The sequence below is a fragment of the Protopterus annectens genome, chromosome 7.part1, assembly GCF_019279795.1.
Source record: "Protopterus annectens isolate FY-2018-M chromosome 7.part1, PAN1.0, whole genome shotgun sequence".
In the NCBI taxonomy this organism is placed as follows: Eukaryota; Metazoa; Chordata; order Ceratodontiformes; family Protopteridae; genus Protopterus; species Protopterus annectens.
In genome coordinates this window covers 143,935,111-143,952,661 of record NC_056740.1, presented here as the reverse complement: position 1 = coordinate 143,952,661, position 17,551 = coordinate 143,935,111, and the positions used below count along the sequence as shown (strand labels likewise).

The window sequence follows — 17,551 nt, the reverse complement described above, 5'->3', positions numbered from 1 at the left end:
TCCCCTAAGCCTAAGTCTCCTTCTTCAAAAAGTGACAAACCTTCCAAGAGACCCTCTTCTTCTTCCTCATCTGGTTATTCAGAACCACCAGAGAAAATATCAAAAATTTCTTCAGAAAAATCAATCTCTTCGGCTCCACAGGTTTTGGAACTGAGAGAGATCTTGGAATTGGACAAGTCAAGTCCTTTGGCTCCACAGCTTTCGGAGCTGAGACAGACTAGCTTCTGGAGCCATCCACTGAATTATTACCGGTCTCCCCTACCTTAAGATTTCCCCATATTGGAAAGATCTCGCTCACCTACCCTTTCCTCCAGGTCCTGTAGAAGCCTATCGGATGATGATGTGGATAGGGTGATGCGCAGACTATTGAAGTTGCCGGCACATGCTAAATTATTTTCAGCTCTGACCCAGCCGGTTCCAGAGCCACCTGACTCTTTCATCCACGTCGATTCCTCCTCCGAGCCAAGGTGGATCTTCGAAGATGGAGTGTCATGTACCATTTGCTGTAGATTCTTCAGGTCCTGAGACTCATCCAGGAGATTTTGGAACCATTGTCTGCTCTGACACCCTTAGTGCCTTCCGGGGTGTCTAGGAGCTGAAGCTGTCCATTCAGTTCCTGGAGAGACACTTGGACCTGAGTCTCTTCAGTTCTGAGCTTACCTCTCAGGGCATTGGCACAGGTGAGCTTGGCTCCTACATCGAGCTCGGAGCCGGTCTCATTGGAGCCAAGGATTCCTTCTACTTCTTTGGAACTGGGGGCATCCTCAGAGCCAGGGGGACCTGCTTTTGAGCTGATGAGGAGTGTGCTGTCCCCGCCAACAGCTCTACACAAGGGTACTGGTAGTCTTCCCCTAAGGCACCAGCTTCTGTCTCGGCACCACCCCATCCTCAGGACAGCAGAGATTCAGGGCCTCAGGGAGCCCCATTTGGTGAATCACACTCTTCCAAGACCTCCCCAGAATACCCTTCTGAGGAGGCTTCTCGAAAGAGAACATGTAAGAGGAAGCATCTGGATTCATCCGGATGAGTCAATCACCTCAAACATTGACCTCAAGGAGTCAGAAGGGTCCCCACGGTCACCCTCTGAAGATATCCCTTTTGCAGTTATCTTAGAAATCCTGAAACAGAGAGGTGGCTGGAAGCCCATCAACCCTTCTGATGAGGAGTCAGTGTACATGAAGGCCTTCGGATCTCAACCTTCAGCCTCCTGGGTGTCTCTGCCTTTTGATGAACTAATGGAATTGGTTAGTTGAAAGGCATGGGAGTCACCAGACACAATGGAACCAGTCCCTTGCAGGCCAAATAAATTTCTAACAGGTCCATCAGAGAAAGACTTTCTTACTCAAGACGTCCTGAAGATGTTATGTTGGTGGCAGCAGCCATCAAGAAGGATCTCTCCGAAACATCCTCAGCTGTCCATCCACCGAACAAGGAGTCTCGAATGATGGACAGATATGGGAAACGTATTATCTCTTCAGTGACTTTTACCCTTAGATCACTGAACTACCTTATGCACTTCAGTAGGCTACAAAGAGATCTCCTGAAGGAATTAGGAGATACACTCCAAGGTTCACTAGCTGCAGGGGTTTCAGACAGTGTGACCTCTCAGCTATCCACCTTAAATTCCATAGTTAATTCCTCCATGAGGCTGATCTCCTATGCAGTGGATGGAGCAAGCAGGTCAGCGGGTTCAGGAGTTTCCCTAAAGAGACACTCCTGGATGCACTCATGTAACTTTGTGGAACCCATTAAGTCTACCTTTGTCAATGCCCCTTTCGACGATTCCTCACTCTTTAGACCAAAAGTCAAAGACACACTCACCAGATGCAAGCAGGAAGGAAAAACTCTCTCTTCTATTGGAGTATGTTTTTCCATACCATCCAGACCCTATCCTAAGGGTCAGATGGGTGGGAAAATGTGGTTCAAAAAATCCCAGGGAGTTTTTCAGGACACACCAGGTGAATCCTTCCTCAGGGGCAGAGGCGGAGGCAGTAATGGGAGACATCATCCATGAGGCAGAGGGATTCCGCAAAACCAGGGTGACCGTGATTCCTTTTGCGGCCGACCCTTCCAGCACTCCTGAAAGGAGGCCCATTTGTCCTACTCTGGAGGCAGTTGGGGGCGGTTATCTTTGTACCCAGAAGCCTGGTGAGCTATCACAAGTGTCAAGTGGGTACAAAGTATAATATCCAGAGGTTATTCCATTCCCTTTTGCCTTCCTGTCCCACAAATCAGAAGAATCCTGGATGTGCCACCCAGTCAAAGGGAACAAGCAACTATAGAAATTCAAAAGTTGCTAGACAAAAGAGTCTTCCAAGAAGTGTCCGCAGACCTAACAGGATTCAGAACTTACTCAAGATTCTTTTTAGTGTCGAAAAGAATGGGACTGGAGACCCATATTGGATCTCAACAAACTAAACAAATCCGTAAAGAAGTCCAACATGTTCTTCGTGTTTCACTGTTGCAGTCCTCACATATGGGTTATCTGGCTCCCGGTAGCCTTCAGTCGGCTCGAATACCAGAGTCCTTGATATATGACGTCAGCTGCCGCCGGTTGTAAAACTGATGTCAGCACGTCAGGTATAAAGAGAGCAGCCAACACCATTTCCTCAGTCTTTCTTGCCTCAGAGCCCGAAGCAGATGCAATTCGCACTTCTGCCGGTTGGCCGTTTACCTTCTTTTTCTGACTACCAAGTTGTAGACGCCTGCAGATAAAGTTAATAACTGTCTTGCCTGTGGAAAACAGATTCCTCACCGTGATTTCCATTCCTATTGTATAACTTGTTTGGGCCTTGAGCATGACGTCCCTAACTGGGATCTCTGTGCTTCCTTTAACCCGCGTACCATACGCCATAGAGCTAAGATTTTGTATAAGCATTTCGGAGTCTGGCCTAAGTTCGTCAGTATGGCATCTTCTGGTCTCCCGACTTTGGATATTCCTAGGAAATGCAAAGACAAGGACCACGACAGGCCTAGGGTTAAATCTACTGACAACGCACCAATGAAATTGGTCGTCAGCACAGCGGTAGTCAGTGAAACACTTTCGCAGCCCTTGCAGTCCACAGATTTTCAGCCGCAAGCCTCTGCCAAGACCTTTACGGAGTCCTACATGCCGCAGGCTGCTATTTCATCTTCAGACCCTCTGCCTGTCGCTGCTTCAGATGGGTCGAGAGCCGCTTTGCAGGCACCGGCTTCTGACGCCTCTTCTTTTCGACATGAGACCAGAACCAGACCGACTACCATAGCTCAGACTTCTGCAGTTGCTAGACCTCCTGAGTCCCTCTGGATTGCTAGTAAACCTTCTAGCCGCAAATCTACTCACAAGCAGATGTCGGCCTCCCCTCCTGTACCTCAGTCCCAGTTGGTTAAGATGGCTGGTGATCTTCTTTCCGTGATTAGGGGCTCTCATCCCCCGCCCCCACCTTCAAAGAGGGCTAGGGAATTATCTCCTGATGTTTTGTCTGTCTCAGATTCTGAGATTTCCAGTATGTCTGCTGGTGAAGAAGGAAATTCTCAACTTTCGTTTGGCTTTGAGGATTCTGATGCTGAGGACTCTATCCCTTCTGCCTCCTCTCCAGAAGAGTTTTCCTTTGGGGATACTTAATACTCTTAGAGAGCATTTTAAATGGGAATGTCTGGATTTTCCACAGTCTAAGAAAAGAATCAGGAAATGTTTAGATTTGCCACAGCATAAACCTCTGGCTATACCTCCAGTTTTGGAAGTTGTGGATGATGTTTTCATGGAAAATTCTTTAACTCCTAATTCTGTTCATCCTGCCCCCAGAAAACCGGATAGATATTACAAGGTTCCTGAATCTCATCAATTCCTTTTTAGAAACCCTACTGTTGATCCAGAAATTATTTCTGAAGGCCCCAAGGGTGTTAAGGCTACTATTGCTAGAAACCCTGTGCCTTTTGATAAGGAATCTAGGGCTTTGGACAGGTGGGGTAAAAAAGTCTATACTTCTGCAACTCTTGCCATTAGATCCGTGAATTGTCTTTTTCACATGCTTAAGTATCAGCAGCATACATTGAAGGCTATTAAGGCTAAACTTAGAGATATTCCTTCCATGACGGAAAACAAAGATTTACAAGACTTACTGAATGCTGCCACTTTAGTTAATAAGCATTCACTTCATTGTGATTTTGACACTTTGGAGGCTTCCTGCAGAGCAGCAGCCACTGGTTCTGTAATTAGAAGGCATGCATGGCTCAGGGAACAGCCTCTTTCTGAACCAGTTAAGTCTAAATTGCTGGATGTTCCTTTGCACAAGGACAATCATTTTGGTAATAAGGCTGAGGAGGTACTGAAAATGTTGGAGGATAAGGCAAAATCTATGCAAGCTGTAAAAGATTTCCTCCAGGTTCAGCCTCCTCCCTTTAGTAGGCATTTTCCTTCCAAGAAATGGTCTTTCCCTGATCCTGGCAAGCAGGGTCACTCTAGGCCTAGGGGTTTCAGATCTTCCAGAGGGCAGGCTTCTGCCCCTCAAAGGGCTAAACAATGGCATTCTTCTTCAGCGAAATCGGGGAGTTCTAAGCCAGCTTCCCAAAGCAAGCATTCTCAATGACTCTGGCCTTCTTGTGCTTAACTCTGCAGACCCTGGGTTTCCTTTGGGGGAAAGGTTGGCCAGGTTCGCAGAGGTATGGTCTACCATCACAGATGACAAATGGGTGCTCAATATAGTAAACCAAGGTTACAAGTTTTACTTTCACACCTTCCCCTTTTTACAAGGGTACCCAGACATACCCAAAACTCTCAAGGCAGAGGTAAAAACTCAAATTTCTTCTCTACTGACTATGGAGGCCATAGAGCCAGTTCCTGCAAATCAGGCAGACCTAGGTTTTTATTCAAGGCTTTTTCTGGTACCCAAGAAAGGGGACACCTGGCGCCCTATTCTGGATCTATCCATTCTAAACACTTTTCTGGTGGTTCCCAAATTCAAGATGCTCACCCTTCAACAATTACTACCAATGCTGGGCAAGGATTCATGGCTGGTAACTTTGGATCTCAAGGAGGCTTATCAGCACATCCCAATAAGGAAAGGTTGCAGGCAGTTCCTTCGCTTCAGGGCTGGGGAGCAACACTTTCAATTCTTTGCATTGCCCTTTGGCTTGTCTACTGCTCCCAGAGTTTTTACAAAGTGCCTGGCTCCAGCCATTTCTTTTTGCAGGCAGAGAAACATTCATATTTATCCTTACCTGGATGACTGTCTCATTCAAGCAAACTCCCCAGAACAACTAGAAAAGGATTTGGATTTCATGAAGAACATTCTCACCTCTTTAGGTTACACTCTCAACGAAAGAAGTCAAAGTTGATTCCTTCAAGGGAGATTGTTTTCCTGGGAGCAAGTCTGAATACAGCCATCCAGATGGTATTACTCCTTCAATAGAAGCAAGAAGATCTTTCCGCTTACTTCATGAACTTGGCAAGCATGACCCAGCTCTCTGCAAGGCAATTCCTGCAAGCACTGGAGTTCATGGCTTCATGTATTTTAATGATCCTATATGCAAAGCTGCATATGAGAAAACTTCAATGGTACCTCAAGAATCTTTGGTGTCAGCACACACAGGACTTAGACTTGATTATTCCCCTGTTTCCCTGTCTACAAATGGAGTTCCTCTGGTGGGCGACAGCCTGTTCTCAGAACAAGGGTCTGCCTTTCTGCCCACTGCCTGCCAGCCAGACACTCACCACAGATGCCTCAGATGTTGCATGGGGGGCTCATCTGGAGGGCAGGGACATACAGGGGACTTGGAGCACCCAGCAGATACATCTGTACATAAACTTAAAATAATTGATGGCAGTGCAGCAGACCTTGCTGGCTTTCAAGGACCTACTCTACCCTGGGACTCTGATTATCAGGACAGACAATACCATAGTCATGTGGTACATCAACAAGCAAGGGGGGACTCACTCTTACCCCTTGTGCAGACAAAGCATGAGACTATGGTCCATAGCAGCATCCATGGGCTTACATCTAATAGCTCACTATCTTCCAGGGAGGCTAAACTCCTTGACGTATCATTTGAGCAGACACGTTCTGAATCCTCATGAGTGGCAACTGAACAGGGACATTTTCCATCACATCACTCATCATTGGGGCACCCCACAAGTGGATCTTTTCTCCTCTCGCACCAATCATCTCCTTCCAACCTTCTGCACCAGGAAGTTTCACAACAAAGCTTGGAGGGTGGATGCGTTGTCCTTCCCATGGACACATCTCTCAGTTTATGCATTCCCTCCTCTGCCTCTTCTTCCCAGAGTGCTGCTAAAGATAAGGGATGAAAAACCAAAGGCTATTCTGATAGCTCCAGATTGGCCCAGGTAGCATTGGTATCCCCTCCTTCGCAGCCTTTCCCAGGCTCAGCCTTGGCATCTTCCCCTAGTACCACATCTGTTGGTTCAGGGAGGGGGAAAGTTCCTTCATCCTCATCTTTAAACTCTGCATTTAACTGCCTGGCTGATACCTTAAATCTTTCCCAACAGGTGGTTGAAGTTCTTCATGAGGCCAGGAGGCATAGCACAAGAAAGTCCTATGCAGATAAATGGAACAGATTTTGTTCTTGGATGCTAGCTAAAGGAGAAGACTCTTTTCATCCTTCTCTTTCACTCATTCTTGACTACCTAGCAGGATTGCTTAAGGGTGGACTTTCTTTTTCTTCAATCAAAATTCACGCTTCAGCAATTCCGGCTCATTGTTCTTTTGAGCAACCCATTTTTTTCTCACCCCTTGATGAAACAGTTCCTGAGGGGAGCTACTAATCTTAGACCTCCCAGAAGAGCTCCTACTCCTGCTTGGGATCTTAATTTTGTCCTGGAAAAACTTACTCTGCCTCCCTTTGAACCAGCTGCCTCTGCAAATTTGAAGTTTCTATCCTGGAAGACTGCTTTCCTTTCAGCTATTACTTCAGCTAGAAGGGTATCGGAGCTGCAACCTTAATGGCAGTAGAACCTTTCTTTATTTTTCACTCAGATCGGGTTTCTCTGAGAACCAATCCCTCCTTTATGCCTAAGGTAGTTTCCAGTTTAACCCTTAACCAGTCTATTCACCTGCCTACATTTTTCAACAATCCCCAAAATAAAGGGGAAAGGATTCTGCACTCTCTTGATGTGCATAGACAGCTGAGATTTTACTTAGTTAGACAGGACTAAATCCTTTCAAAAAACTGAACAGTTATTGGTTAGTTTTGCTCCTGGGACTCAGGGTAAAGCTATTTCAAAACAAACCATCTCCAAATGGATTGCTCATTGTATACATTTTTGTTACCTGCAGCATGGGAAGGTTCCCCCTCAGGGTATTAGGACCCATTCTACTAGAGCAGCCTATACCTCTGCAACCTTTCTGAGAGGTGTGCCTACTAAGGACATTCTAGAAGCAGCTACTTGGTCTTCTGTCCATACTTTCACAAAGCATTACAATCTGCCTTTGTTTTCTAAATCCAGGGCTGGTTTTTCCTCTGCAGTTTTGCAGGGCCTCCTTACCAACCCTTAATCTGTGATCCTTCCTCCCCCCCTTTGTCTTCTTACTGGGCTTTGGAAATCAAACTATATGTGAGCACTGCAACAGTGAAACACGAAGAACATAGTACAGTTGTGTACACTTACCATAAATGTAGATGTTCGATTATATTCACTGTTGCAGTCCTGGTTTCCCACCCTCCATTCCCCCCTTTTTCCTAAGGCACAGACTATGGATTTTTATTTTTTATATGACATGTCCAGGGTGCTACCATTCCTGGATTAGCCTTCTTTTGGGGGCTCCTGACAGTTAAGGCAAGAAAAACTGAGGAAATGGCGTCGGCTGCCTCCCTTTATACCTGTTGTGCTGACATCATTTTTACAACAGGAGGCAGCCGATGTCATATACCAAGGACTTTGGTATTCGGGCCGACTGAGGGCTACTGGGAGCTGGATAACCCATATGTGAGGACTGTAACAATGAATACACTCGAACATCTACATTTATGGTAAGCGTACACAACTGTACTTTCTGAATGGTGACACTGAAATCAAGTCTTCCCTTTTTAGGGAAAGACGATTGGATGTGCTTAATAGACCTCCAAGATGCATCCTACCACATAAAAATGGACAGACCATCAAGGAGTCACTTATGCTTCCAGCTGGGAGCCAGTCATTACCAATTCCGAGCTTTGCCCTTTGGTCTCACTACAGCACCAGAGTGTTCACCAAATGCATGGCAGTAGTTACGGCTCACTTGAGACAGCTAGGAATCCAGGTGTTTCCATACCTAGACAATTGGCTCCTGACTGCCACACCAAGCATCTACTACAGCAGTCAAGAGACCAAACCTTACAAATTTGTTCTCAATTAGGGATAGCAATAAATTCAGGGAAATCTGCCTTGCTGCCATACCAGCATATTACCTTTATAGGAGCAGAATTAGACACCATTTCTATAATGGCAAAGTTACCCGCAGAAAGGGTTTGGTTTTTGTACTCAAACAACAGATTACTGATCTCCTGCCAAAGACAAAAGTAACAGTGAAAACAGTCCTGAAAGTCCTAGGAACAATAGCAGCAGTGAAACCCTAGTCCCGTTAGCCAGGATACACATGAGAATTCTTCAGTGGCTCCTGTTTCCTCAGTGGTCCTTACAAGAACTTCCCATGTTTCACCAGATCAGAATTACAGAGTCATGCAAGAAGGATCTAAGATGGTAGCTCCTTTCCAGTCATGTCACGTTAGGTCAACCCTTTACCCCACAACAACCTCTGGCTACAGTGATGACGGACACCTCCCAGATAGGGTTGGGGGGGCATTATCTGGGGAGGTTAGTCCAAGGGACATGGCAGGAACACAAGACCCATTTGCACATCAAGGTGCAATTCCTATCACATGGAAGATTGCACATATTATCCCCCTTCATAAGGGTGGAAACTCTAGGGATCTATCCAATTACAGACCTATTGCCATACTTTCTCCTTTGGCCAAAATCATGGAGAAATGCATTCATATGCAACTGTTAAAACACCTTATAGACAACAACTTGCTAGCTAGCTGCCAACACGGTTTCAGGCCATTTCACAGTACTACTACTGCCCTCTTATCCTTCTCCAACTGTATAAATAAAAATCGCAATAACAACACTCTATCCTCAGCCCTCTTTATTGATCTCTCCAAAGCCTTCGACATGGTTAACCACAAACTTCTCATTAACACACTGAAAAACTTGCCCCTTGATACTCTTTCTATACAATGGTTTGAATCCCACTTAAGCAATAGGTAACAAGCAGTCATGTGGGGGAACAACCTATCTCCCCATCTCCCCATCTCACTAGGTGTCCCCCAAGGTTCTATACTTGGACCACTTCTATTCTCTGTCTTCATCAACGACCTGTACACTGTCATTCCTCAGGCCTCCTTAATACAATATGCTGATGACTCCACATTAATCTGCACAGCCCCAAATCCAGCAGACCTGCAATCTCTTACCCAAAAAGTGTTTAACACAGTTGAGGATTGGCTACAACATCAATGTCTTATCCTAAATCCTAAAAAAAACAAACTTCTACTTTTTACTCCCACCTATAGACACACACCTCTAAACTTTACTGTCACTTCTAACAACGTAACTATCATATCCCCTGACTCTAACACAAAACTCCTAGGGGGTACTAATTAACAATAACCTTAACTTTGAAGCCCACATAAACAATACCATAAAAACAGTTAACAAAAAACTAGGCTCACTATATAGAATCAAATCCTTTCTTACCCCACTAGCAAGATCTACTATTGCCCAGACCCACTTAATCTCTACCCTCCTCTATGCCTCCCCTATATATACTAACCTCTCAAAAAACAATATGAACAAACTAGTAGTCTCCTACAACAATATTGCAAGATTTGCAACTGGCTCTACATTTAGGACCCACCACTGTATTAATTATAAAAATCTTGGTTGGCTAGAGTTACCTAACCTACTTCTACTTAATCAATTAATATTTGCCTATAAAATCCTGTATCAGCCTAGTAACACACCAATTCTTACCAACCTTATCACTCCCTACAGTAACCTTAATACCAGCTACTAAAATGCTAGTACTAACACACAAAGCCAACAACAAGGCAGGGGACTCTCTATTCTCTAACACCGTTGGTAAATCCTGGAACTCTCTTCCCAGTGACCTAACCTCACTACCATCACTTACACAATTCAAAATCAGGCTTAAATCCTACCTTAAAACACATTGGCTATGCACCTGTCTTAACCCAGACTAACATCTCTTGTCTTCTCACTAATTTCTAAATCTTAATGTCTGCATAATCTACCTGCATACTGGAATCCAGAAGCATAACTTGTCTTTCAACTAATTTGGACTCTCTCTTATATCTTAATATCTCTCTTTGTCACTCTAGTATCTTATGTTAACACTCCTCTTTCTAGTGTGTTCCTGTACTGTACATTTTACTTATTTTTTACCCAACTACTTACTTCAATATGTTATTTTTTGCATAAAATAGCTTAATTGTATATAGTACTTCTATTTGTTAAACTTTGAATTTATTTACTGTTTTTATTTGATTAACGTCAAACATTGTTTTGTATTTTCTCCCCGGGCCTCTGCTGAAAATGGATATGTATCTAGCTGGACTAGCCCGGTCAACAAATGTAAAATAAATGTAAAATAAAAATAAATAAATAAACATCAATGTTCTAGAGATGAGAGCAGTGCTCTTGGAGTTGCAAGCACTTCAGGACTCTCTTCCACTAGGAACAATTGCAATTCAGTCAGACAATATGTCAGTGGTTTGGTACATAAACAAGCAAGGAGGAACTAAGTCTTACCCCCTTTGCCAGGAGGCTCTCAGAGTATGGCAATGGGCAATCTCTTCCCAATGCTTTCTGATAGCAACGCACATCCAGGGGAAGTCCAGTGTGATAGAGGACAGGCTCATTAGAGCAATATTGTTGCCTCACGAGTGGTCCCTAAAGAAAGAGATAGCGGAAGGGATATTCCACAAATGGGGCCAGCCTTGCTGCTATCTATTTGCCACTCCCATGAATGCCAAATGCAGCAGCTACTTTGCCCTAATCCTTCCTCTGGGTGAGTCACCAAGGGATGCACTTATCCACGATTGGCCCTTGGGACTACTTTATGCATTTCCCCCATTTTGCCTAATACCCAAGGTCATTCAGAAAGCCTACTCATTGGGAATCAGGATAATTTTCATTGCTCAATACTGGCCTCATCAGATTTGGTTTCCCTTCCTCTGCCCTCACCTTCAGGAGGAATGGTGGACTCTGGACCCAGTTCCAGACCTTATGACTCATATGTCGAGAATTCTCCACACCTCCCTTCAAACCCTCAATTTGACAGCATCACTGCTCCAGTTCCCAACATAGCCAGGCTTCACAGTTTTATGCCAATAGTTAAACACATCTTGGTATCCTCGCACAAGGCTACAACTAGGAAACTATATTCTAGTAAATGGAAAAGGTTCTCATACTGGGCACAGAGTAAAAACATTGACCCCTTTTCTGCCCTGCTCACTTGTATTCTTGAGTTCCTGTCAGACCTTTTTCAACAAGGTTCAGTGGCAGCTACTATTAAGGTGCAGTTAGCTGCAATCTCAAATTTTCATATAAGTGATGGAACTTCGAACTTGATGTCACACAGATTATGTAAAGCGTTCTTAAAAGGTACCTGCTTATTAAGACCTCCCATTAAAGAACCAGTCTTGCCATGGGACTTGAATTTTGTTCTAACATATCTGACCTTACTCCAATTTGAACTCCCATCAACTTGTGACCTCAAATTTCTGTCTAGGAAAACAGTTTTCTTAGTTGCTATTACCTCTGCAAGAAGAGTTTTGGAATTGCAAGCTTTATCAATCAGACCTCATTATTTGATCTTCCATAAGAATAGAGTATCTCTCTGAACAAACCCATCCTTTTTACCTAAGGTGTGTTCACAAAATAGCTTAAATCAATCTGTTGAGCTGCCAGTGTTTTCCCTAATCATGGCAACAAAGCAGAATACAAGCTACACCAGTTAGATGTGCATAGACAACTTTGCTTCTATTTACATAGAACCAAAGATTTCCAGAAGTCTGATCAATTGCTTGTTTCTTTTTCAGAAGTCAAAAAAGACATGCCAGTCTCTAAAGTCTCGCTCTCTAACTGGCTGTCAAATTGTATTACCTTTATTTACAGTTCTAATAACAGATAACTACCATTCAAAGTCAAGGGTCACTCTACTAGGGCCATGGCAACGTCATCTGCTTATCTAGCTAGACTGTCAATGGACAGTATTTGTGCTGCTGCTACGTGGGCAAGTCCCCACACCTTTATCACTCGTTACAAAGTGGATTTGGCCTCCAGGGACAGGACCTCCTTTTGGTTCCACTGTGCTGAAAAGTGTACTCCCATGAGCCACCCAGCGAATATGGTGCTAGGGATGCTGTCCCAACCAGTAAGCATGAAGGCAAGATAGGACAACATAACATAAAGAAGTTATGTACTCACCATAATGTTCCATGTTTGTTGTCCATCTCGCCATTCATTCTTACAATCCCTCTCACCTTCCCCCAGCCTAAGGCTTCTAGAGAACCTAGAAGAATTACATCCTTGGACAAGGAGCTTCTATGACTTTCTTCCCTTTTAAATATCCTTTGTTATAGGACTAGTGTACACATATGGCTATGGTTAGCAACAAACAAGATCTGGGGAATCACACACTGCATGATGGGATAGGTGTTCAGCCACGAGCCAAGTGAAAGACTTCGAGCTATAGTATGTGGCGAGTCAGATCCAAGGATCGGCTCTGAACCCAACCAGTAAGAATGAGTGGCGAGATGGACAACAAACATGGAACATTATGGTGAGTACATAACTTCTTTTTTTGTTTTGCTTTCCTTTTTGAGTTTCACTAGTATACCTGTATCAGAATGGCTTCTTATATGACTGTTTTAATATTAAAAGAAGAAAGGGATGTTTAAACCATAGACCATGGCAGGGTGTGGGTAATGCTTATTTTGCATATGGTGGGAGCAATGTTTATTCACAAGGTCTGTCAAATAAACTAGAGACCCCTCCTCATAAAAGGTAGAAATATGAATTAGTCATGTCCCTCACTGCATATTGCTATTATGTAAATGGCATTATTTAAGAAAGAACTATTACTTTGCATGTATACATTACAGATAGCATATAACAGTCATCTATAACCTGTGATATGCTAAAAGTAATAATTTTCTTAAGCTAGCAGTGTCACTCATATATTAGGCAACATTAGTTTATTATGTGATCTGATGTACTTGGGGCATCTGTACAATGGCTTGTAATAGTAAGAGTTTGCCCCCCCTTGAGAGAAACTACAAATTTTGATTTTGAAATTTGTGTAGACAGGAAAACAAACATCTCTTAAGTAAATTCAGATATTACCCAAGTTATGATAATTTAAGACTTGGTAAATGATCTAGCATGTATTGATAAATGCATGTAATAGTATTAGGATGTCAGAAGTGGAAAGAAAAGAAGAAAAAAGTGTGGAATGTAAAAGTCTTGCTTGCTATCTGTAAATGATACCTGTCAATACTCTTAGTAAGTACTCGTCTTAAAAGGTCAGTAAAGACATTGGATGACCCCTGAGAGGTTAGGTTGTATTCCCCTGGATCAAAGCCTAACCATTCGGGATAGTCTTTAGATGCAAAAACATGCGCAGTGACCAGATTAGAGATTAACTATTTTATTTGTTATTGTTTTCCTTCTTCAACAGTTTGCTTGTCATTTTCCTTGCAGTTATGAACCCCAAGAACAGTTCTTCAATATTCCAGTAGGAGGCAGAATTCCTGACCTCATCCACATCACAATAAATGAGAGTAAAGATGACTGGAGCTGGGAAGATGAGCAAGGTTTCTCTGCACTAAGACACCCTGGTAAGTTGATAAAGACACCTAAAATTCTTAATCATTAATAGAAAACTCAGAGATGATATTCGGCATTTGTATCTCTAAAGTGGAGTTTGTTTGTGTTGGATAACAATACTGTCAGAATGTATATTTTTTAATTCTGTTATTAAGAATGTGTGGTGAAGTTAATCAAGATTATTCAGCTATTACTTATGGAGAGATGCCCTGGGATTCAGAAGGTCCTACTGCCAGTTGTAAGCCTTACTACGGCTATTTTTCCCCTGTTGGTAGCCCTTTCTGATTTGGATACAGACCCCACTCAGTGATTTAACATGGTATGTAGAATAACCTCAGTGGACCATCTCCCCGCTCATGCTACATGCTAATGAATCATTCTAGGTGAGCAGCTTATGTTAATTAGTCATGCACTGTCCTCTAGAAATGTTTGCGATAAGGGATTCATGCAGCTGAAAGATTCAGAGAATTTCTAAGCTGCATAAATCACCATTGCTGACTGAACAAATTAATTCAGCTAAAAGTTTGCATGCATCCTTTATTTTCAATGGATAATATTTCATAAGAGACAAGTGCCAGGGTATTAGTGGACAGATAGTCTGGGGAGGGCACATGTGCGTGTATGCTTGTTTGAGTTTAAGCAGAGGGGATGAGTGGTCTTAGATCAGTGTGTGTGTGTGTGTGTGTGTGTGTGTGTGTGTGTGTGTGTGTGTGTGTGTGTGTGTGTGTGTGTGTGTCTGCCAGTGGTTACAATATGGTTAGTTAGTTAGGGGATAAGTGGGTTTAATAGAATAAGTTTTGCAGCATGAAGAATGTAGCACATGTGGCGGAGGGACAACTAGACATCAGGGACGCTCTTACATTTTACCCTAAGCCACTTACCAAGGTAATAGAACATGTTTTTTGAAGGAATAAAAATGTTTCAAACCTCATACCCTTGGTACAGAATACAACTCATTAACAAGTCAGAGCTTTAGTCCTTTGTGCCAGTGGAAGTCTTAATATTCTAACAGGTTTTGCATTAGATTATATTTTCTGAACAATAAGACAATTGTTCAGAAAATGCATCATGATGGAACGTGTAACTATATTAAGTCTTCTGTTAGTGCAAAGAGTTAAAGGTCTGATTTGTTAATGAGCTATTTTCTGTGCTAAGAGTTTGGAGCGTGATTATTTCTACATATATGAAAATTAAGGACTGCCATACCTGTCAACAGCTGTGCTCAGGATGTCCAGACAAAGCCAGGAGGAACCCTAGATGACAAAAGGAAGAATTTGTAATTATTGCTTAGAGTTACTTAATCGAGCAGCAGGTGTAGCATGATGATGCAGTTTCCGAACAATAAGAGGAATTAAACCTGTAATGTCTGGCATTAATGATAGACTGCAATCATCCTTGATTTACAAGGGACAGGGGAAAAATAGGGGATGTCCTGTAAACTCAGAGACAGGTAAGAGGCATGTCAGTGTGTGTGTGTGTGTGTGTGTGTGTGTGTGTGTGTGTGTGTGTGTGTGTGTGTGTGTGTGTGTGTGTGTGTGTGTGCAGTGACGGCTGGTAACCTCAAATCAAAGGGAGGCTGCAGGAGACAATTGAATGGGTGAGGCCAGTTGGTTGGGGGTGTGGCCGACTAGAAAGGGGTGGGGCTATGCTCAAAACCACAAAGACTGAGACTTTAATTAAATACACTGCCCTGGGTGCCAAACCATAATTATGAGAGTCCAATCAAAACAAAATGAAGTGTAGAAGAAAATAATATTTCAATCCATTGGCTACATGACAGCTTACTTAATATCTAGATGGAAACAAAAAGGTTGTGAGACATGAAAAAATAAATTACTTTTTAAATACATTACTGGAATGCCAATCAAAATCCAGTATAAAAAAACAAGCAGCACTCAACTCAAACCACTTCTCCTTGCACTGCAGCTCTAATTATAATTTATATTCAGCTTTATAAAAGTGCCAGGTAACATGCTGAAAGTAGCAATTTCTGTGATACCCCCACTTGTAAAAATATTTCTTATCCAAAAAAAGACCTGCTGCCTGACAACTATCTACTTGTTTCTTGGGGAAAACATGATCAAAGCAAAAAATGAACAGCAAACAAGAAACAAGCTCAAGATAAAGTGCTCAAAGGATTACTGCATAGGTTATGGACCACACATGATAGATTGGTATTCTGTTTAGTGTACTGATGAAGCCTGCAAAGGTGACTGCAAGTCTCCAACAAATGTAGTGAGCTTCTGAAAATACTGTAATTATGTCCTTTATTACAAATACTGTCATATGCATTTCAGTACCTAAGACTTATACGTTATCTAATTATGTAAATATTCTCTGCATGGCAACAATAAACGGTCTTTCAATGTTGGTAATTCTTTAACAGTATGCTTATTAAAGCTTACATGCATCTTACAATCTCAGACAAGCTTACCTGATGGTCATTAAAGCATTGCTACTTAAACACAGAGCAACAGGCACTGTAATAACATGCATTTTCTGAATAATAATAAGCATAAATCAACAGTATAAAAATATGACAGAAAACCAGAACATTCTGAAAAATCAAGGACAGATGAAAAACCACTGTAGTACTTGTGTCTACCTTGGATGGGGAGAGATACTCTGCACACTTACACTGCATAACTGCTCCTTGCCTTGCATGGACACATCCAGAGTCACTACATGGGGGAGTAGGTTGCAACAAGCGTATCACAATTTGAAATGTCTCTGGCTGATGGTGATGGCCCTGACACATTTGTCATACCTCTCAACCTGAGAGCAAGAAATCTGGACAAAGCCATAAATAGAAGTGGGACAAAGGCCCAAAAATAAGGAGAATTTTTAAATATTGCTCTTATAAACTTAGAAAGACAATGAAGTAGGTCTTGCATTAGTATGAATTTTCTGAAGGGTATGATATCTGAAACTCAAATGTCTGTCATTATTTTCTAACTTCAATCTTTAGTGATTTGCCAGTAATTTGCCGGAAAACCACGATTTATGAAAAATGGACCAAAAATGTGATGCAAAAATATAAAATAGCCACACAATATAGTTGGGAACCTATCAAAGAAGGGACACTTTTTAATATTAGTACTGTTAAGCTCAGCAGCTGACAAAATAAGAGAATCTACATGCATTTCTGAAATAAAAGTAATCCATAACTCTGATCATTACAATTATTTCTTAATTTTAAACCCTAGACAAGGAACAGGGTACGCCAACTTCTCAGGAAGGATGCTGCTACAAGAATTCACTAAAAGCTGAACCATACCCTGAATATGTTTGAGTTTTTATGTGAAAATGAATTCAGGGACATGTTAAGGCATACTAATCAAAATTCATCTAATGTATCTGCTGAAGAGAAAACCTTACTAGAACTGCTAAGGAACTTGTCACTTAGATTCATGAAGCCTGACAAGGGAGGGGGTTTGGTAGTGTTTTATAAACACGATTATTCTAACACTATGTTCAAACTTCTAGAGAGCGAAACATATGCCCCTATCAGTAGAAACGAACTAAATCAAGCATACAGTAAAATCAAGATGTATATCAGTGACCTTTTTACTGATGGCCTCATCACCTTAGAGCAACATACTTACTTGTCAATGTTGGCACCAAAAATCCCTAAGATTTTTGGAATTCCAAAGTTACACA

General features: G+C 42.4%; 1 protein-coding gene across 1 annotated transcript in view; it reads left to right on the top strand.

Moving 5' to 3' along the window:
- LOC122807660 (netrin-4-like) overlaps window positions 1–17,551 on the top strand; it is a 1,595,546-nt gene that overhangs the window by 1,420,918 nt on the left and 157,077 nt on the right. Inside the window, exon 7 of the mRNA XM_044078603.1 lies at window positions 13,766–13,902. Coding sequence (XP_043934538.1) covers window positions 13,766–13,902 — 137 coding nt within the window. The remainder of the gene's footprint in view (window positions 1–13,765; window positions 13,903–17,551) is intronic.